Below are 21,963 nucleotides of genomic sequence, written 5' to 3'. Positions count from 1 at the left end.
TGATCCTTGGTTTCTGTCCAACCAGTTCTACAATGGGTTGTACGATGATCACAGAGCCATACTTGATGCATCATCTAACGGAAGATTCCTAGAGAACACTGACGATGCTAAGGTATGGGCCCTTATTGAAGAGATGGCGAACCATTGTGCTGAGTATGGAAACCCGAGGGATGGTATTAGAACAGTTGATGCAGTCGATAAGCAAGTTGTGGCTCAGCTGGAAGCCATGAATGCTAGGTTTGATAAGTTGGAGCTCCATTATGCTGGGGAGCCTCAGGCGGTTCATTTTCTTACTAGAGGGGAGACTGTCACATGTGAGAGGTGTGGGAGCAACGACGGTCACACTACTGTTGGCTGTCTTACGGAGAAGGAACAGGTCCTTGCTTTTCAACAATACAGGCAAGGAGGGGGTTCCTACTATAACAACCAAGGGGCAGTCCATCCTAATTTGAGGTGGAGAAGTCAAAATGTGCTCAATCCTACTCCTCCTCCGCAGCACCAGCAGCCGTATGTCCCTCCACATAAGACTCAACAAGGCTTTTAGAAGCCTCCTTCCTTTCCTACACCTAATCAAGGTGCATCATCTTCTGGTGGAGTAAGTGATCTAGGTGAGTTGAAGACAATGTTGCAGTCTTTGAGAAACCAGTGGCAGCTGAGTGATCAATAAAAAGATGCATCTATCAAGGCACTTGAAACTCAAGTTGCCCAGTTAGCCGAAAATCAGTCCACAAGGAAACCGGGTCACTTACTGTCACAAGCTGATAAAAATCCACATGAGACGGTAAATTTAATTAATTTGAGGAGCGGTAGTTCATATGAGAAACCGGACGTGTTTAAATCAGACCCGAGGAAGGAAATTATTGCTGATGAACAGTGTTTTGGTGAAGAAAAGGAGCTGACGACAAAGAAAGTATTCGATCGACTGATTACAGAAGGTCGATCGAGTAAAAGTGCTGAAGAAATGACTCGATCGAGTAAAATTTCTACTCGATCGAGTGAACAGGAAAAAGACCTTACTCGATCGAGTAAAATTTTTGGTCGATCGAGTGATTTTGTTGAAGAAACAGCTCGATCGAATGGTATTTCTGGTCGATCGAGTAGTGTAGATAATCAAAAACTTGATCGAGAGCCTGCTAATGCTTGATCGAGTAAAAAAGCGCTTGAAAGACCTCGTTCGAGAGGAAAGAAGCATTCAAAGGATTTGGAGCTTGATCCGGCTGACACGTTGGAAGAGAGGAACAAAGGACTCGAGATACCCATCACGGTGCCCTTCCCGAGGCGTTTGCAGAGTACTAAGGCTAATCAACAATTCGGCAAATTTGCCGAACTCCTGAAAAGCTTGCAAGTCACTGTGCCATTCGCCGAACTGCTGACACAGGTACCCTCTTACCTTAAATTTATGAAAGAAATTTTATCGCGTAAGAGACACATTAATGATCATGAGACGGTAGCTTTGACCGAGGTATGGACGGCCCTAGTTTAGAATAAGTTACCTCTCAAACAGTCAGACCCGGGTAGTTTTTCGATTCCATGTCATATTGGTACCCATTTGATTGATAACGCGTTATGCGATGTTGGCGCTAGCGTGAGTGTCTTACCGTTGTCTCTGGCTAAGAGACTTGGTTTGACCAAGTTTAATTGCACAAACATGACTGTTCAAATGGCCGACCGTAGCATATCACGGCCACTAGGTGTCATAGAAGACATACCTGTTAAGATCGGGAGATTCTTTATTCCCGTTGACTTCGTTGTACTTGACATCCCCGAAGATGCCCATACCCCTATTATTTTAAGGAGACCATTTTTATTCATTGCCCGTGCAGTAATAGACGTCGGGGACAAGACATTGACTTTCCAGGTTGGGGAAGAGGAATTGATTTTCCATCAGTCTAAGTTCCGAAGGGCTCCCATGCAAGCTCAGCCTTGCAATGCCCTCTCTTCTGTTGACCCTCCTATTGACACTCCAAACGAGGATTTGGAATATTGTGCTGCTATTGTGACCCCTCCGCCTCAGGTTGAGCAGCAAAATGGAGGAAAGTTCGTCTGTTTTCCTTGCTGCAGGTACAGATGAAAATAATGTAGGAGCTGTCAAAGGGCATTGTGCAATTAATGTTAGTCAAAGTAGGAGTGACGATGTCAAAGCCGGTGAGAAAGGAGTAAGGATGAGAAAAGTTTGCGCATATGTGGACGTCAACTATTCTCCTCCTAACGATTCAAGTTCAAGCTCGTAGAACTTGAAGAGGACGATTAATGTTGCTGAGATGACGTCCTCCAGTCAGAAGCCCTCCGAGGGGCTACTGAATTGCTTTGAGAAGTGAGCGGGAAAATGCCCCGTGTAACAAATTGTAAAAACTTTTTTTAAAATTTTCCGTTGAACTTTATTTATTGCTTTTAATTAGGACAATTAGAATTTAGACAATTTTTAGCGTAGATTAGAGACTAAAGACTGTTACTTTTCATTTTTGGTATTTTGGATATTTTTGCGAGTGTTTTTATACAGGTTTGGGGAATTATACGCAAATTCAAGAGCTTACACGAGGAAAAGAGCTCGATCGAGTACTTTTTGTACTTGATCGAGTGAAATCTGTTCGATCGAGTGATTCCATATTACTCGATCGACTAAAACTGAAAAGGGGAGTTCTCGATCGAGTAACTTTTTACTCGATCGAGAGGATGCATACAAGAAGCTCTCGATCGAGTAGTTTTAAACCACTCGATCGAGTGATTTTGGAATTTACACGCAGGGAGTCTCTTTAACTCCCTCCTTTGTTTTATTCCTTCATTTTCTTCATTCTGATTTCACCCCTTCTTCCCTATTTGCGAACAAAAGAACCCCAAAATCTCCATTTTTCTTGCCCATTTGCCAAATCCACCACCTACATTTTGTTTATTGCTAATTAATCATCCATAGCCCTCTACTTTCCACTTGATTCGTACTGTTTTACTCGGTCTATTAAGGGTATTAGGGTTTGCGTTTTTTCGATCAAAAGATCACTATTTTTGCTTGTTGATTGTCGATTAATTGCAATTTGTAGGTTCCTAATCATCAAGTAAGTGATTCCTACACTTCTTTGGATTTTAATTTCACTAATTTTGCTTATTATGAAGTGAATTAGGATTAGGGTTTCGAAATTCCTTATTTGGTCGATTTTTTCGACTATAATTGTAATTGTATGCCCTATTTGTCTTGCTTGATGATCAATTCCCGTACCTCATTGATTTTTGCATGTTTAATTTGAATTTAGCGAGAAATTTAGGATTAGGGGTATTTACAGCCGAAATTTTCGACTGTAAATTGGTTTTTGCTGCTGGTTAGGCTTAATTTGTCCCATTTGTTGCTTAAATTGCTGCTTATGTCATCTGCCATCCCGCCCCTATTGCTGTCTACCTGCTACCATTCGAAATTTTGAGGTAATTTGGGAATTTCTGGGCTATAGTCGAATTTTTCGACTGGTTTGGGGAATCTTCACGCTGTTTTTCACGCTAACTTCGTGCTGTCTTCTTATCAAATTCCCCTGCCCAATTTGTTTAGGATGGATTCTAGCTCGATGCCCTCTTCAAGCTCTGCTGCCACTCCGTCTTTGAGACGGTAGTCCCTACTGCTACTACCGTCGCCGCACCTGCCAGTACCTCTGTTTTTCTAGTTTCTACTGCCGGTATTGTGTTTACTGTCGCTAGCACTGCTGCTAGCCCTGTTTCAGCCACCACCTTAGTCACAACCACCTCTACTGCTAGCACTGCTGCTAGCCTTTCTTCCTCAGTGGTGGTCACAGCTGCAACCACAGCTTCTACTTCAGCCACGGTGAGCACACATGTGGCGGACTCACCCGCAGTTGTAGCTGCTTTACGGGCGGCCCTAGTTCCTCGTACCATCAATGGACGGTCTTCTACCTCAGGTTCTAGAGGTCGGGGTCATGGTCGTGCGACACCTGCTCCGAGCGTCTCTAGTGGCACGGTTACCATCCGAGGGGACGACTCCCTCGACTCCCACCCTGAGTACCCGCAGGTAATTTTCGTTAATGGTGTACATCGTAAGAGGTTTTATAACTTATTTGGCTGCGATTTTTTCTCTACGCGTTGTCTTTGTCGTACGTCACTTGAGAAGCTCGGTTTCTATGAGCCAGTTTGTGAGCTTTTACGGGGCACGGGGATCGCCGGACTCATCACTATGAGTGGCCACACCTTTCTAGAGCTGAGTCTCGAGTTCTTCAGCTCGTTCACCTTCTCCTCCGAGGCACACGACACTGTCCCCACTAGTCTTTCTGTGTCTTTCCGGTTGTTAACCAGACTTTTTCGATGACATTGGAGGAGTTTGGTACCAGACTCGGTCTTTCCTTTACGGGCGTCACTGTTGCCCTTAGGAAGGTCATTCGTCAGCTTTGGCGGACCTTGGCCCAGACCACCTTTCCCGAGCGAAAGATCGCTCAGGTCCACCTTCCCCCTGCCCGTTACTTTCTTAGACTGATGGGGAGCATCATTTTTGGCCGTAGGGAGCCAAACAACATTAACAACAACGAGCTCTCCATCTTAGGAGGTTACCAGAACATTGACTGCGAGGGTCCTTTTACCCTCAACATCGCCTATTTGACCGCCCAGTACTTCCAGGCCCAGGGGGAGAAGGTCACGGGATCTATTGTCTGCGTTGGCATAGCCATCATTCTTGCCCATTCCCTCTTCCCTGCCTGGCCTCGTGACTTACCGTACCTAGAGGGAGATAGGTACCTAAGCCTAGCGTCTATACACTCTCAGACTTGGCTGACTTCTGACTACCGGACATGGAAGATAGACGGTTCCTTATCCATGGACCTACCTTGCACCACTCTCCCCCGTCTAGAACATTTGCCTACTAATGCACGAGGCGCCCGACTTCCACCTCTACCTGACTACCACCTCCAGGTCCGCCAACCTACTACTTTACCCGCCGCTAAGAAGCGGCGTAGACTTGAGACCGGAGAGGGATCCGTACCTTCCACGGGTGGCCAGACTTCCACGGCCACACCTACCCCGATCCCTACTCCTACTCCTACTCCCGCATCCGCCAACCAGACACAGACACAGCCAGTCTTACCGGCTAATTTTGTAGCTCCACCACCCTTTGAGGCGTCCTCAGTCATGGACCGAGGGCGCAGTGATGGTTTGTTAGTTGAGATTGCAGAGAGACAGACTCGTATAGAGCGGGACATGGCTTTGACTTTGTTCCCTCTATACGAGTATCACATGCGGCGACACCGTTCGATCCCAGAGGGTTGGCCACTCCATTCCTTCTACCGGTACCCGGAGTCTGCTAGTGAGGAGGAGGAGGAGGACGAGGACCCGGCGGCAGTGGCGGAGAGAGCTCGAGCTGAGCAGAGGAGGAGGAGAGAGCATGAGGTAGACCCGGACTTCACGGTGACGGTAAAGGACGTCCGTGACAGTGACGAGGAGGCTGACGGGTAGCTGCTGGTCTACTCACTTCCCCAGTTTTGTGGCTGGTTTGGGGAAGTTCGTGGTTTGTATGTTTATTCTCACTCTGTTATTTATTTTGTCTCCTGTATATATTTGCTGGTGTATGCTGGAGGACAATGAGGGTGTTGTCCTTTTTGGTTTGGGGAGGGTATTGCATCCTTTTGAGTCTGCGTTTGCATTTGCATATGTTTTGCATTCACGTTTATATTTTTAGCTTGCATTGTTTATTTATTTCATTAAAATTCAAAAAATTCAAAAAAATTAGAAAATTTCAAAAAATTCAAAAATATTCACGTTTACTTTTGCATATAGGTTGAGTCGGAACGGTTGATTTCCGAGATGATATTGCACTATAACTTGTCATTTTACTTGAGTCTTCCACTTCTATTGATGGTTATTAGCTTTGTCATACGCATAGTCTACGAGTTTTTGTTCAAATATAGCTGACTGTTTAGACTTGACCTGATAAATTGGCAACCTACTTTACAATTTCTGAGGTTTAGAGCCCATAACTGGTGACATTCATGACCAGTTCATTAGGGATTGAGAGTAGTACTCCTTGCATAGCATGTTCATCATTTTTGCACTTTTATGACATTCGATTTCTTGTCAAATGCACACATTTGGGTTTGTGGTCGGTGTCACATGCAGGGAGGTGCTTGCAAATTTTCCCTTTTCTTATATTTTTCACCAATTTAGCTCCACTTAAGCCAAAACTTGCCTTTTTGACACATTAGCTACATCCCAAACTGAGCCTGCCTAGTCAAGCTAGTTTAGTATGTCCTTTTGTGGTATGATTTTCTGTCTGCAGTTTGGTTCGGATCATTTGATTGGAGTTGGTGAAAATAGAGGAAGAAGAAAAAAAAAGAAAAAAAAAAGAAATTGAAAAAGAAAAAAAATGAGAAAAACGTGAATAAAGAAACAAAAAAGAAAAAAGAAAGGAAAAAAATGTGATTCACGTTCACAGTGGAAAAAAAAAATTAGAAGTTTTTGTATTTAAGTTTAATTGAGACCGTATATGCTCATTTTTACCTTGTGACGGTCTCACTCCTCTGCTTTATTCCATATTTTTGAGGAGATTGTGTATGAGTTTAGTGAGCTGTGTGCCAAATGAAGGCACTTGTACTTTATTTTTCAGTCAGTAGAGATTCGGACGGTCTTATAAGGTCCTGTTAGGAACTAGCTTGATGCTTTTACATCCACATTAGCATAACTTGTTTTGCCTTTTCTTACCTGACCCTCACTATTCCCATATCATTTGTAAGCCCTCGGTTGTGACGGACATTATTGGTTGGAGTGTGTGCATTAGTACTTGAATCATCTTTCATTTTTGTTGCATGCATGCTATGCAGGTCGCAGTTAGGTGAGTGACTGTTTCTCCTTCTCTCTTTTACATATAACATTCACCCTTTGCTTCATGAGAGAAGAGTGACCACGTAAGAGTCCGATTTTGTTGGTCTTGCAAGGTCGATAGGTTGGCTATATTTCTGAACAGCTTATAACTCGTTTGCGTATTGACTGCTTAGCTAAGACTGTTAAATTTTGTTGCATTAAATTGGTTCAAGTAGACAAGTTAAGCTAGCTCTGAGTTTTCATTTCTGTTCCATTAGTTGCATTTTAGTTTACTCGAGGATGAGTAAAGGTTCGGTTTGGGGAGATTTGATACGTGCATTTTGTACAGTCTTTTTAGCCTATTTTAGCACATATTTCGATGTACTTTCGTACTGTTTATATTGCATTTTGCCCCCGAATTGGCTACTTTGGTTCGTTTTGTCCGTTTTGTAGAAATGAACGCGAAAGTAGTGGAATCGTACCATTTTCGTCCTTTTTGCATGCATTTTGATGAGACGGGATTTTCTAGAGCGAGATATTGCATTGGGATTCGTGAAGGAATGGTCTACGAGGCAGTCGGTCACGAGTTTGAGCTGATTTGAAGGAAGAATACTCGATCGAGCTGTTTTATCCCTCGATCGAGTGGTTTCTATAGATGGAGTTGGTCGATCGAGTAGTTTTATACTCGGTCAAGAAGTGCTGGAAATTGAGGTTACTCGATCGAATAACAATTCTACTCGATCGAGTAGATATTTTGGAGGAATGCTCAATCGAGTGGTTTCATTCTACTCGATCGAGTGATTTTGGCTGGCGTGGGCTTTAATTAGCCCGTGAACTTGTTTTAGTTACTGGATTTAGTAGTTTTTCTATTTAAGCACGTTAACTAGGTCATTAGTATATATTCTATTCTATCTAAGTTTTATTTATCATTCATCTTCACAAAAAAGACTGCATTACTCTTTTCTTCTTCACTTGTAACTTTTGCTTTCGGGGTTACGTAGCTCGGATTTGTTTGTTCTTTACGCCGGATTCTTGCGATTGTAATCTCTTACTCCTTTCTTAATATTAATCTTTCTTTTATTTATTTTAATTGTTTGTTTTGTTCCTTTTACTTTCTGCCCTACTAACTTTTATGCAATTTAATTATCGTTTTATTTTGTTTATTGTTAGTTCATTCATCGTTATTAGTTTTGACAATATTAATAGCATGAGTAGCTAATCTGTTTCATGTTAGGATTAGGGGATCTACGGTAGAAATGTGACGATGTAGTAAATAGGTTAGATGAATAAATTGTGAGATTCTGTCCCCATAGCAATATAACTGTATTTATCGACTTAGTTGAGTCACTGGACTACCGTAGTGAACCGAAATCCTGACATGTCCCTTCTCTATTGATAGTTTAATTCTCTTTTTCTGCCTTTACTGCTCTTTCTTTATTTCTCTTCCTTTAATCCTTTTTAGTTTAGAAATCACTTTATAAACACCCCCCATTTGTGACCAAATAGACGGACTCTTACAGATATCTTGCCTCCCTGAGGAGATCGACCTGACAGCCCTGACATTTGGCAAGATGGACTTTGATGCTCTCAGAGTTCAATCTCATATACGTACCTCTTGTTGGAGTATGTGTCCTCAACAATAGTGCGATCACATGTTTAAATCTCAAATTAAGAATACGTAAGGGATGATTAATTTATATAGTCAACTGAACAACATTAATCAGTAATGATTGGCTAACTAGAGTTTGACATTACATTCGTTTGACGATGGTGATCAGTTGATCCCTTAAGGTCACACCTAAAGGATGAGACCCAAATAAACAATTAATTAATTGTATTCGATACGGATTAATTAATCCCTTATTTATATGAGTTGGATTTTGTATCTTATTGTAATGTGATTAAATAAGATTCGATTTAGTGGATTAATATATTAATTTACTAAATTATGTTGAGATTTTATAAATATTCGAGGTAGAGGTAATTAGTTATTTGCATTTACAAGAGGTTGTAAATTTAACTAACTAGCTATTATGGGACCCAGTATATGTTGATATAATGGTAAAATATTACTCAATAAGTTGAGTGAATATATATGTTTATTAATTTGTCACATAATTGTTGTATGATCAAACTAATATTTAATTATGTAAGATAATTAAACATAATACTTATAAGCATTTGTGGGACAAATATTATAAGACAAAAATGGACCAAACTAGAGCATGGCCACCGGTTTTTAGAGTAGATAAGACACTTGTCCTAAGTCTACTATTTTGCCTAAAAATCTTATGACACAAGCACCACTTGTGATGTTGCCTCTACATAATATGACACTACCAATAAAAGCATTTGCATGTGATTTTTGAGAAGATAAAAATGCCCTATAAAGAGCACTTTGGCCGGAACTTTCATGATGAGTGAAGAAAATTTGTTGTTCTCAATATTTCTCATTTTATTATCTCTAAATCCTCATATCTTCCTTGTTAGAAATCTATATCTCATTACTTGACATATTCATATATGTGATGGTTTTAATTTAGTCATAAAATTAAAAGATGATCTTATGCATGCAAACAATAAAATAATTAAAGAAGAAATCATCATCTCACATTGAAGATTTCGGTTTATATGGGCACAAGTGAGTTCTCCTACTCACTTGTTGTTGAGCTTCCTTAAGTGGATGAACAAGGATTCAAGTAGAGAATCCCTCCCAAGGTTTTATACCTAAAGTAACAACTTAATAAAATTAATATTATTATTACTAGAACAATATTAATTTTGTAAAAAATTGACCCAAAATATTATTTGATCTCTCAATAATTTCGGTTAAGAGAGAGGGAGGAGGAGGAAGTTTTTATCTCACTAAACTCTTATTTTTAGATGATGAAAAATGAATAAATGATACACTAACTATTGGTAGTGTATATGGTAAAATAAGGAGAAAAATCCATGGTTTTCTCCTCTTGAAAAACCGGGTAGAAGGGGAAGGAAGGGGCCAATGCATGCACAAGGTTGTCTTCACAAGATCAAGTAGGGTTGCATGGCTAGGTTTAGGAAGAAATGATAATGTTTACCACTAACATAATCAACATAATATATTCCTAATCATCTCCATTATTTCGGTTTTCATGGATAAAATGAACTCCATTTTATTTTTGTCAATTTGTCATATGTCACATGTCACATAAAATTGTTATGTATTTTTAACATATTAAAAATCAACGCATTAATAAAATACGTCATATACAAAAACGACTTAGTAATTCATAATTACTTATACCAAAATATTTTACCAATTATAAATCACAACATCTTGTATTTATAATAATTTATCCATTCAAATGAAATTGTTTCCTTAAACAATAATTTCATCTAAGTAATTAAAACAATTCGATCACTTAAACCGTATCTTATTTAATCATATTATAATGAGATACGTAAATATCACTTCCAAAATCGTCCGTCAATTTTAAGCAATTTAATTAACCCGTATCATCATACGATCAATTAAATGATCAATTAAGAGTGTTACCCTTTAGGTATGACCTAAGGGGATCAACTGATCACCACCGTCGCATGACATTAATGTTAAACTCTAGTCAGCCAATCATTACCGATATGTGTGGACCAGTTGACAGTAAAATATTACTTCCCAATTATATTCTTTAAAAGAGACTTAAACATGTGATCATCATGATCAACAGTTGTGATCGCATTATTGTCAAAGGACACATATTCCAACAATCTCCCACTTGTCCTCGACAAGTGTGCGTCACCAATTCTCTTGTCCTATTAATATCTCCCACTCAATGCAAGGTGTCTTTCAGGTCGTACTTGCAAGTGATCATATCGAGAGTGGTTTCCTCGATCTGGAGAATAACTGATTGACCGGATTTATCTACCATAGATATCTTCCGAGCGTGGCCACGCATTTCCAGTTCATTACTCCTCGAGTGGCCCTGAGATATTGTTATAAACCTGACTAGGGGTGGACAATTCATATCGCACTCATTCCCTTCGACTAGCCACATCCATCATAACCCAAAATATGCCCACTTGACCCCATTTACGAAGGTCGTAGTAACACAAATCAAAGTTAATCTGAAACTGTGCCCTCTTAGGTGAACAGTCTTTAGTCAAAAGAATCGACTCATTAGAATACTATAGTAGCTCTCGCCACGACCAGGCTATATAAATTTGCCAGAACTCTATAAGCGGTCATAAGGCCCGACAAAGTGTTCCTAACAGTCTGCCTATGTTCGTGGGTTCAATAGTCCTCATAAGCATAAAGATATTAGATGGTTTTTGCATATGAATAAAATTGGGCTATTTGGACTGTTAAAAACTAGAGTTAAAGCTAGAGCTTTTAATAATATACACAATAGTTTGGGTAGTAGCTGGTCAGTTGTGGTTAATAATGGAATAAGGGAAGGTGAACGAATATGGTTAATTTGGAATGATTCTGTCTATAAAGTGGAGCTCATTTCTTCTGAGGAATAGGTTATTCATGTCAAGGTGGAATATAGGCCTACTGGATGTTGGTGGTGGTTATCTATGGTCTATGGTAAAAATAGGGTAGTTGAAAGGTTACCTGTGTGGGAGTCTTTAATTCATATGAGGGACAAGGTTACTAGACCATGGGTTATCATGGCTGATTTCAATAATGTCATTTCAGTTGATGAGAGGATTGGTTCGGTTGTCTCTGATGCTGAGATGGTTGATTTTTTGCAGTGTAGATTGGAGTGTGGGGTCACTGATATCATTTCTCAGGGGCTTTTTACACTTCGAATAATAAGCATGGGACTGATGATAGGGTTTTTAGCAGAATTGATAGGGTGTTGATAAATAGTGAGTGGCTATCTTCTTTTCCTAAAAGTATTACCATGTTTATGCCTGAAGGATTATATGACCAATGCCCTTGTCTTATGGAGTTATGGCAGTCTTCTGAGAGAGGTAGGGGTCATTTCAAATATTTCAACATGTGGGGTAAGGATGCTATGTTTATCCCTCTTGTTAAACAGTGTTGGGGTAGGCATATGTATGGTAAGAAGATGTATCAGGTGGTGCAAAAATTGAAAACCCTGAAGCAGCCTTTGAGGGAACTCAATAAAAATGCTTTTGCTAATGTGGAGCTGAGTGCTCAGTTGGCTCAGGTGCAGTTTAAAAACACCCAGACTGCACTTCATGGGGACCCAACTAATCTTCACTTACAGGAGGAAGAGCATCTGGTTGGTAGGGTTTATAAAGACATGGTTGAGGCTAGGGATAGCTTCTTAGCTCAGAAAGCTAATGTTCACTGGTTAAAAGATGGGGACAGTAACTCTTATTATTTTCACAATCATATCAAGAAGAGAAGAATGGTGAACAGGGTGCTATCTATTGTGGATATGAATGGGAATTTGCAGTCTACCATGGAAGGTATAGAGAATGCCTTCTTGGAGTATTATGAAAAATTGTCGGGCACTCGTAAAGCAGTTAAAAGAGTACATTATGTAACTGTAAGACAAGGTAAGACTGTAACTGAGGGCCATGCTAGCATTCTTATGCAACCTGTCACTCCTCAAGAGGTCAAAGAAGCTCTCTTCTCTATTCCTGCAACTAAGGCTCCTGGACCTGATGGCTTCTCTAGCCAATTTTTTAAGGATGCCTATGGGATTGCGGGGAAAGATGTTGAGGCGGAGTTATTGAGTTTTTTCAGAATGGGCAACTCTTGAAGCAGGTAAATGCCACGGTGTTAACCCTAATACCTAAGAAAACTAGACCTATTTCTGTCTCTGATTTTAGACCTATTGCGTTTTGTAATGTTATCTATAAGTGTATTACTAAGATTCTGAGTAATAGACTCTCCCATGTGTTGCCTGATATTATAAGTCCTAACCAGAGTGCCTTTATCAAAGGGAGGGATATTGTTGATAATATCCTAATTTGTCAAGACCTTGTGAGGCTTTACAATAGGAAGAGTTGTTCACCTAGATGTATGATGAAAGTGGACTTGAAGAAGGCTTATGACTCAATCGAATGGGATTTTATTGAACACATGTTGAGAGCTCTAAAGTTTCCTAGGTTGGTTATTGGGTGGATTATGGAGTGTATTGCTACTCCCTCCTTCTCCATATCTTTGAATGGCTCAACTTTTGGCTTTTTTAAGGTATAGAGAGGGATAAGGCAGGGGGATCCTATGTCACCACTAATTTTCACTATTTGTATGGAATATCTTACTCGTATTCTTAATGTGGTCACTGGTAGAAATGGGTTTAAATTTCATCCTCTTTGCAAGGCTCTGAAACTGTGTCACATGTGCTTTGCTGATGATTTGCTGCGGTTTAGTAGAGGGGATGAACCATCTTTGCTTGTGTTACTTAGGGATTTTGCAACATTCTCTGAAGCATCTGGATTGGAGATTAATAAAGATAAGTCTGATATGTATTTAAATGGAGTTAGACAAGAAAGTGCTTCCAATTTATTGGCTATGGCTGGGTTTCAGGAGGGGGCTTTCCCTTTTAGATACTTAGGCATTCCCATATCTTATATGAGAATAGCAGTGGGGGATTGTAGCAGACTAGTGGAGAAGATGGTGGGTAGAATCTGGAGCTTGGGAGCTGGGAAACTGAGCTATGCTGGTAGATTGATTCTTGTCCAAAGTGTTTTGGCACAGCTGCAGACTTATTGGGCCAGGATTTTTATCATTCCCTCCACAGTGATTACTAAACTGATGAATATTTGTAGGAACTACCTTTGGGCATGTTCTGATGAGTTCCTTAAGGTGCCACCTGTCTCTTGGGATAAGGTGTGTTCTGAGAAGAAAAAGGGTGGGTTAGGAGTTATTAATAGTAAACTGTGGAATCAGGCTATGATTGGTAAGTATTGTTGGTGGATTGTCTCAAAAGCTGATCATTTGTGGATTAAATGGGTTAATCACATTTATATTAATGGGCAAGACTGGTTTTCTTATCAACCTTCACTAAATTCTAGTTGGACTTGGAGACAGATCTGCAAAATCAAAGACTTGATGAAGTCAGGCTTTGTGCAGGATCAATGGAGTATGAATGGTGGTAGGTATAATACGGTTTCTGGGTATGAATGGCTGATGGGGACTCAGATTCAGGTGCCTTGGGTACCTGTTGTTTGGAACAGACTGCATGTACCTAAGCATAGCTTTATTGCTTGGGTGTATGTTCAGCAGCGACTTTTGACTTAAGACAGGTTGTGTAAGTTTGGTATGGCAGTACCAACTGTGTGTGATATGTGTATGGTTCACCCTGAAACGCATGACCATATATTCTTTGAATGCAGCTACAGCAAAGCTTGTGTGGACAGGGTTAATGATTGGTTAAGGTTACGGATTCCTGTCTGTGAGCCAGTTCAGTGATGCTTACAGTTGAGATGTAAGTCACTAATGAAGAGGCAGGTTGTTTTTTCTGCAGTTTGTTGGTAGGTTTATCTAATCTGGTGGGCTAGAAACAAATGTAGACTTGAGAAGGTGCTTCCTCACCCAGCAATCCTTACTCAAGAGCTGAGGAAACAGATGCTGATAAGATACCAACATCAACAATGGAGGGGTAAAGATCAGAGGCATGGCTCTTGGTTAACACAAATTGGTTTTTCTTAAATGTTATGATAGTTTAGCTGATAACATCTTTCTTTGATTTTTTGAATGCATCTAGCGGATAGATAGTTATCAAAATGAGTGTGTAAATGGTTGTATGGTGTACGGATTCATTGATTCATTAATATATTTTTTACCTTCCACAAAAAAAAAAAACAGTCTGCCTATGTGATCGGCTAGTCATTCTCATATGACTCTATGGCACTTGAACTTGCCATCAATCGCATCACACTCTAGTTACTTCGAGACGTCACCTCATGTAAGTAACTATGGGCGAATACAATGCTAATCCGTGTTCACTTTAACGGGGTTCAATTGTCTCTACAACCCGTTTGGATGTAACAAAGTATAAGGTGAGTTAATAATAACTCAAACGACAAATGTCGACATCACATTCGGGTAGTCAATACCATATTACAACCTTGTGATGCATATCATAAGTGTGTAAACACTTGTTGATTGCAATAGAAGTTTAACATACCATGTGTTCAAACTTCTTATGATCGCATTTTCCTTTACGTTCATGTTATCTTTCATAGTATGAACCTTACCAAGTACACATATAGGTTCCTAACCTTGGTTTGGGTTCTTTATCTTGAAATAACTTCCCTGTCGTTTATCACATAACCAATGAATTTATGGTGAATGATATAACTTGCACTGATCAAGTACTCCACCCACTCATAATGCACTAGGTAAATGTCTTGCAGAGTCTTGCAACAATTGTCAAGGTGATTAGCCTAGCACTTCTCACAAGTCCTAGCATATTAGGAAATATTAGTTTTGAGTAACTTCTTACTTCAACTAAGTACATTTCCAAACCTTTTATTTCTCTTTTTAGCTTGAAAGGCTTAGGATTTTCATAAATCCTTACGTGTTGTTCGAATTTTAATATGTGCAACCTCTTGACACATAACAGAGTGTTCTGTCCAACACTGAAATAGCTCTTCGGATTCTCCTCGAGAATTCATGACGTTTCTTTTATGGCTTGCCAATGATTCATCATGCTCTTATGCATATGATTCATTATTGGACATGTACATGATTATTCTAATGGCGGAAACATTAGTAACTTTTAATCATGTCATCAACTATTCTTAGGTTCAATGAATGACCATGACTGCTTATGGTAATTCCATTTTCATTGATATGAATAACCTACGTTTCTTGTTGATTTGATGCGTATATCTTAATACTTATCCAACATCTCATGATGTGATTGGATTCATCATAGTCCATTTTTCATCTAGAATTGAAAACTCAAATACTTCTTTGTGAAAGAATAGTATTAGCTCGTCATTCCCAATGAGTAATGAGTTATAAACTTTTACAAGATGATTGCTCCCACTAAATTCCATGTCTTTACATGATAATTTCCAACTCCCACTTAATTCCACATGTTTCGTAATTGACTACTCAATTGAAACATTTCAAGAATTGAAATATATTGCTTTGCTAAGTTATTAAGATAAAATCATATATGTTCCCATCATATCCTTTCAAAATTCCTATTTTGAAGAGGTCTCATCTTAACCTTATGGAAAGATATTTTAATGTCTAACTCATTCATATCATAATGATGCGTAGCAATGTCATTATTTAAATATGAATAATATCTAATACACGTCCTTCAAAATACCCTTTTCGGAAGGAGGTTTAACCAATTCATTTTCATAATGAGGTTAAGTAATGACATTAGCGTGGTTAATACTTAACTTAGCTATTGTGGATATCGGTATATCAATCCTTACAACTTCTAGTCATAAATCTCATTTATTTTCTAGGATGTAAATTTGATTCATTTAGGCTCTTAAGTAAATATCAATATTTAAACTATTGGTCAAAAATATCATAAACTAGTCAATTAAGACTTTACATTAGTCATTCTTCTTCCAAAACTTTCTTTTGGTCTCCTCGTGTAGTTATCTTGAGAACATATTCTTTTGATTACTTCACTTGGTCTATTTTGTCATGTAGATCTATTCGAGACCATAGATCTCATCTATTCGTGTATACTATATAAATAAATATACCTTTATTCAAATCATTCTTCCTTGCGTAGATCTCATTTACACAAATTTTTCTTAATGTTCTTTGTGTCTTCATTTTTCTCCCACTCTATCTTTTGAATGAATACACTAGAGATTCAAAGATAGCTTATGAGACGCAAATAATGATTTTGAAGTATAAGGAGGACTATCTCATAGGTTGACTAATTGTTTTAAATTTGATAAGTGTACTTGGTGATTGACATTCCTTTAAGAGAGTTCATCAACTCAATATCACTTTAATTGATCATATACAAGCCTTAAGCTTGTGGATATATAATGAATCCCATAATTGTAGTTGTCTATTAGATCACTTTAAGTGAATGATCATATGTTTCTATGAGCAAGCGGATAAAGACGAATTTTAGAACAAGGATAAAATACGATAAAACGGGTGACTTGGGTTGCAAACCAAGCCACCATTATCCAAAATACAACCAATATCCAAAATACATCTCCATGTCGAACACGGAAATCAAAAGGTTCTAAAATCCGAAACATAAATTAAAATAAGACAATAAAAAGACAAGCTTCATGGAAGCTACTCCTAGCTTCTCGATGGTTTCTCAAGCTTGCATTTCTTTTCCCTTGTCCTTGCTTGGTGGAGGTCCTATTTACGATAAAAAGGGGATACATTATCACAACTTTGTATCACAATACCATAGTTGAAATAGAAACATAAAAGAAAGGATAGTCATTTACCTACTGGAGTGATCTTTCCAGCTTTGATGTCACCAAGATATTTGGAACAATTTCTTTTCCAATGTCCAACACTATTACAATAACGGCATTTATAAAAAGGACCCTTCTTGATCTTGGAAGTGCTAGCTTCATAAGTCTTAGCTTTGGTGAAAGTGGGAGCTTGCTTCTTACCCTTCTTCCCATTCTTTTTGAACTTCCCCTTACTCTTGGTGCTTATGTTAAGCACATCCTTGGGTGGGTTAACATTTAACCCCATGTCTCTTTCGGCTTGCACAAGAAACTTGTGAAACTCTTCAAGAGACACGTCCTTGTCTTGCATGTTAAAATTCACCCGGAATTGAACATATGCCTAGACTTTGGATAAGGAGTGTAGAATCCTATCTACAATGAGTTCTTTGGGGATTTCAACTTTTTGAATCTTCAAAGTCTCGACTAGTTCCATTAATTTGAGCACATGAGGGCTAACCTTTTGGCCCTCTTTAAAGTCGAGATCAAAAAATGCCGCGGCCGCCTCATATTGGACGATCCGCGGAGTTTGTGAAAACATTGTCACAAGCTTGGAATAGATTTCATTAGCGGTGCCCATCTTAAAGGCTCTCCTTTGGAGATCCGCCTCCATCGCAAATATCAACACATTTTTCATTGCGGCGGACTCCTTATGGTAAGCCTCATATGCTTCCCTAGTGGCGGCGGTCGACCTAGCATTAGGTTCGGGTGGAGAGGCCTCGGTAAGGTAACGAAACTCGTCGTCACCTTGGGCGGCTAGTTTGAGTTGGGCATCCCAATCGGAGAAATTTGACCCATTCTTTTCAAGTTTACATCGATCCATGAAGGATCGGAGCCATGAAGTATTAGTGAGAGGCGTGGCGTTGGTGTTTGGATTTGCCATTTGTTATGAGAAATAAAAGCGGTCTACAAAACAAAATATAGAAAGAATAAAACATATGTCGTTTTAACATAATAATACTCGTAAAAATTAATTTAAATTTAAACAAGTTTTATGGCATTTATCTAGTGACCTCTACCCAAGTTGATAAATGATTCCAAGACCCAAATTCATATCAACTTAGGGCACGGTGTGCCGAAATACCCTTTATTAACATAACTTGGTGGATTAACGTCTTAATCGATTGTACTTTTAGAACTCTTGGTCGATAAAACTACATTAATATTTATCTCTAACCCGAAACACATCCGGAAATCGTCGTGAATACTTTCGTTGAGTTCAACCCAAATTTCGAATAAATGTGTCCATGATCCAAACTCATATCAACTTAGGGCACGGTGTGCCGAAAAACCCCTCATTAATATAAATTCGGTGGATAGACATTTATCACCCACTTCCCCTACGTAACAAGGTTTGTACCCCGGTGTGGCCGAGTGCACTCCCTCACGAAATAGGTTTTCATGGTTTCTACTTTTTGGTAAGGCTATGTCTCAATTGATTATTTTAGCGAGAGGTCATGTCAATTTATTATCTATCACGTTTTAAATGAACTAAAGCGGTGAACTACGATAATTCTAATTGACACGGTTGATAAACTCGATTAAAAGATGATGCATGTTTTAGTTATGGCGATTTAGCGATGCATGCAACATATAAATAAAATGCAAAACATAAAATAAATCCTAGTATGGCCTTCCTAAAAAGGAAAATCTAATTAACTATTACATATTCGGAAACCAACTCCATTGGTCCCCTGAACTTCGGTTATGGCACGCATCTCGAGGTAACACCGTCTTTATGTATTGCCTTCTTGAGTGACACCGTCTTCAAGGAACTCCGGAATAAATAAATTACATAACAAATTACATAATTTCCTATTATACATTTGTAATTAAAATAAAATAAATCTATTAAATTACAAAATGGTGATACGAGATCACAATAAATTACAACCGAATCGATATTCCCATACATTTCGGGTAATACCAATTAAAAACTAAGGCCATACTAAGTAAAAAATACATAATTCAAAATTACATAAAATAAAATTACGACAGACATAAATAAAATGCAGCATTATAATATGTATGAACATGCCCAATTTTATGCTAAATCGCCTATAAGGAGCCAATATCGTATATTTAATCGGTTTTTACGGATTTGCGTGATTCAACCTTTTAAAATCACAATAAATTACATAAATTCATATTTATGCACAAGTTAATTACCCTAACTTCTTAGGACTCAAAATTACTCTCCACTAACTATTTGACTGTAATTAACTCATATTTCTTAAAATTGTTCATTAATGGACCCAAAATTACAATAAAAATGCTATAAACTTCAAATAAATCATAAAAATTTCAAATAAATTTGAAATTTGAAATTTAAACTTATGAACATTCTGGAAAAATACCATGACACTCATAATGTTCAAAAACTTAGGTTAAAATTTCAAAAATTTATCGGAAAAACAATGTTGCGGTTTATCGGATTTATCAATAATAATCATAAAAACATGAGAAAAATTATATTCATCAACTTTTCAATTTTAGATCTGAAAAAGATAATAAAATGCAATATGTGACGTTTTTTCTTTAGTCATGGAGTATGTTTTAGCGATTATTGACTAATTAAGTCACTATTTATGCTATTTTTCATCAAAAAATTCATAAATCATGCATAAAGACTTCAATATAGCCTATTATTTTACACACATCTTGTAAAATTTCATGTGACAACATACTAAATTTCTATGACCAGATTCGAAATTTATCTCATATTAACCTATTTTTCATCTAAATCCGATTTTTATCATGAAAAATCCATATTTCGAGCATAAAAACTCCAAAAATTCTGACAATTTACAGGTCATCTAAAAATAAAACATGTGATAACATATCCAAAAATCACTGGAAAATTCGAAGTTTAGCTAATTTTAGTCCAAAAATGACATTTTAATCAGAAAATCATATTTTTAATGCCATTATTATATTAGATGAACAATAAAAATCCATAAATTAACCAAAATATCCTAAGTACATTTTAGGATCAGAAACTTTAACATGCATAAATTATTTTTGTGATATATCATAATATCACAAATTTACAAGTTTTATATGTTAATCGTATAACTCGGAAAAACTATAACCGATTTGCATGCAAACAACCAAGGCTCTTGATAACGCTTGTTAGAAATCTATATCTCATTACTTGACATATTCATATATGTGATGATTTTAATTTAGTCATAAAATTAAAAGATGATCTTATGCATGCAAACAATAAAATAATTAAAGAAGAAATCATCATCTCACATTGAAGATTTCGGTTTATATGGGCACGAGTGAGTTCTCCTACTCACTTGTTCTTGAGCTTCCTTAAGTGGATGAATAAGGATTCAAGTAGAGAATCCCTCCCAAGGTTTTATACCCAAAGTAACAACTTAATAAAATTAATATTATTATTACTAGAACAATATTAATTTTGTATAAAAATTGACCCAAAATATTATTTGAACTCTCAATAATTTCGGTTAAGAGAAAGGGAGGAGGAGGAAGATTTTATCTCACTAAAACTCTTATTTTTAGATGATGAAAAATGAATAAATGATACACTAACTATTGGTAGTGTATATGGTAAAATAAGGAGAAAAACTCATGGTTTTCTCCTCTTGAAAAACCGGGTAGAAGGAGAAGGAAGGGGCCAATGCATGCACAAGGTTATCTTCACAAGATCAAGTAGGGTTGCATGGCTAGGTTTAGGAAGAAATGATTATGTTTACCACTAACATAATCAACATAATATATTCCTAATCATCCCCATTATTTCGGTTTTCATGGATAAAATGGTCTCCATTTTATTTTTGTCAATTTGTCATATGTCACATGTCACATGTCACATAAAATTGTTATGTATTTTTAACATATTAAAAATCAACGCATTAATTAAATACGTCATATACAAAAACGACATAGTAATTCATAATTACTTGTACCAAAATATTTTACCAATTATAAATCACAACATCTTGTATTTATAATAATGTATTCATTCAAATGCAATTGTTTCCTTAAACAATAATTTCATCTAAGTAATTAAAACAATTCGATCACTTAAACCGTATCTTATTTAATCAGATTATAATGAGATACGTAAATATCACTTCCAAAATCGTCCGTCAATTTTAAGCGATTTAATTAACCCGTATCATCATACGATCAATTAATTGATCAATTAAGAGTGTTACCCTTTAGGTATGACCTAAGGGGATCAAATGATCACAACCGTCGCACGACAGTAATGTCAAACTCTAGTCAGCTAATCATTACCGATATGTGTGGACCAGTTGACAGTAAAATATTACTTCCCAATTGTATTCTTTAAAAGAGACTTAAACATGTGATCATCATGATCAACAGTTGTGATCGCATTATTGTCGGAGGGCACATATTCCAACATTCCTTACATGCAAAAACCTCAAAAACCACTCTAATACTAATATTTGTTATATATATGTTAATAGTGTAGTAATATTAGTAATATTAGTAAATATTAAGGGTGCACTACTACATAATATCTAGTTAACATTAGTAGTAATTTTGGGTTAAATCTTGGGTGCAATAAAAAGGAGGGCTCCTAATATAGAGTCTTGGAAGATCATCCTAATACTTATCATAGGTCAAGAACAAGTGAAGGTAGGAGACCTTATTTGTGCCCATTTCGGGCCATACAACAATGTAAGAACCATTGTTTTCTTATTTTATCTCTATTTTTGTAATGCATGCACTAGATCCACTATGACAAATTTAATATGTTGATTAAATCACTATTAAAAATGTCTAATAATAGGTATATGAACCTAACAATTGGTATCAGAG

At 37.6% G+C, this 21,963-nt stretch overlaps 2 protein-coding genes across 2 annotated transcripts; both read left to right on the top strand.

The window, feature by feature from the left end:
* The first annotated feature begins 11,663 nt into the window (after positions 1-11,663).
* LOC141632593 (uncharacterized) lies at positions 11,664-12,494 on the top strand. Its single transcript, XM_074445128.1, has one exon. It carries the CDS (start codon positions 11,664-11,666, stop codon positions 12,492-12,494), a length of 831 nt encoding a protein of 276 aa, XP_074301229.1.
* A 491-nt stretch (positions 12,495-12,985) lies between these two features.
* LOC141632591 (uncharacterized) lies at positions 12,986-14,149 on the top strand. The gene is made up of 2 exons (XM_074445127.1): positions 12,986-13,950; positions 14,074-14,149. Exons 1-2 carry the CDS (start codon positions 12,986-12,988, stop codon positions 14,147-14,149), a joined length of 1,041 nt encoding a protein of 346 aa, XP_074301228.1.
* The last annotated feature ends 7,814 nt before the right edge of the window (positions 14,150-21,963 follow it).

Source organism: Silene latifolia, chromosome Y (assembly GCF_048544455.1).
Source record: "Silene latifolia isolate original U9 population chromosome Y, ASM4854445v1, whole genome shotgun sequence".
Classification (NCBI taxonomy): Eukaryota; Viridiplantae; Streptophyta; class Magnoliopsida; order Caryophyllales; family Caryophyllaceae; genus Silene; species Silene latifolia.
The sequence above is the reverse complement of the archived record's forward strand: the minus strand, read 5'-3'. Positions and strand labels throughout refer to the sequence as shown.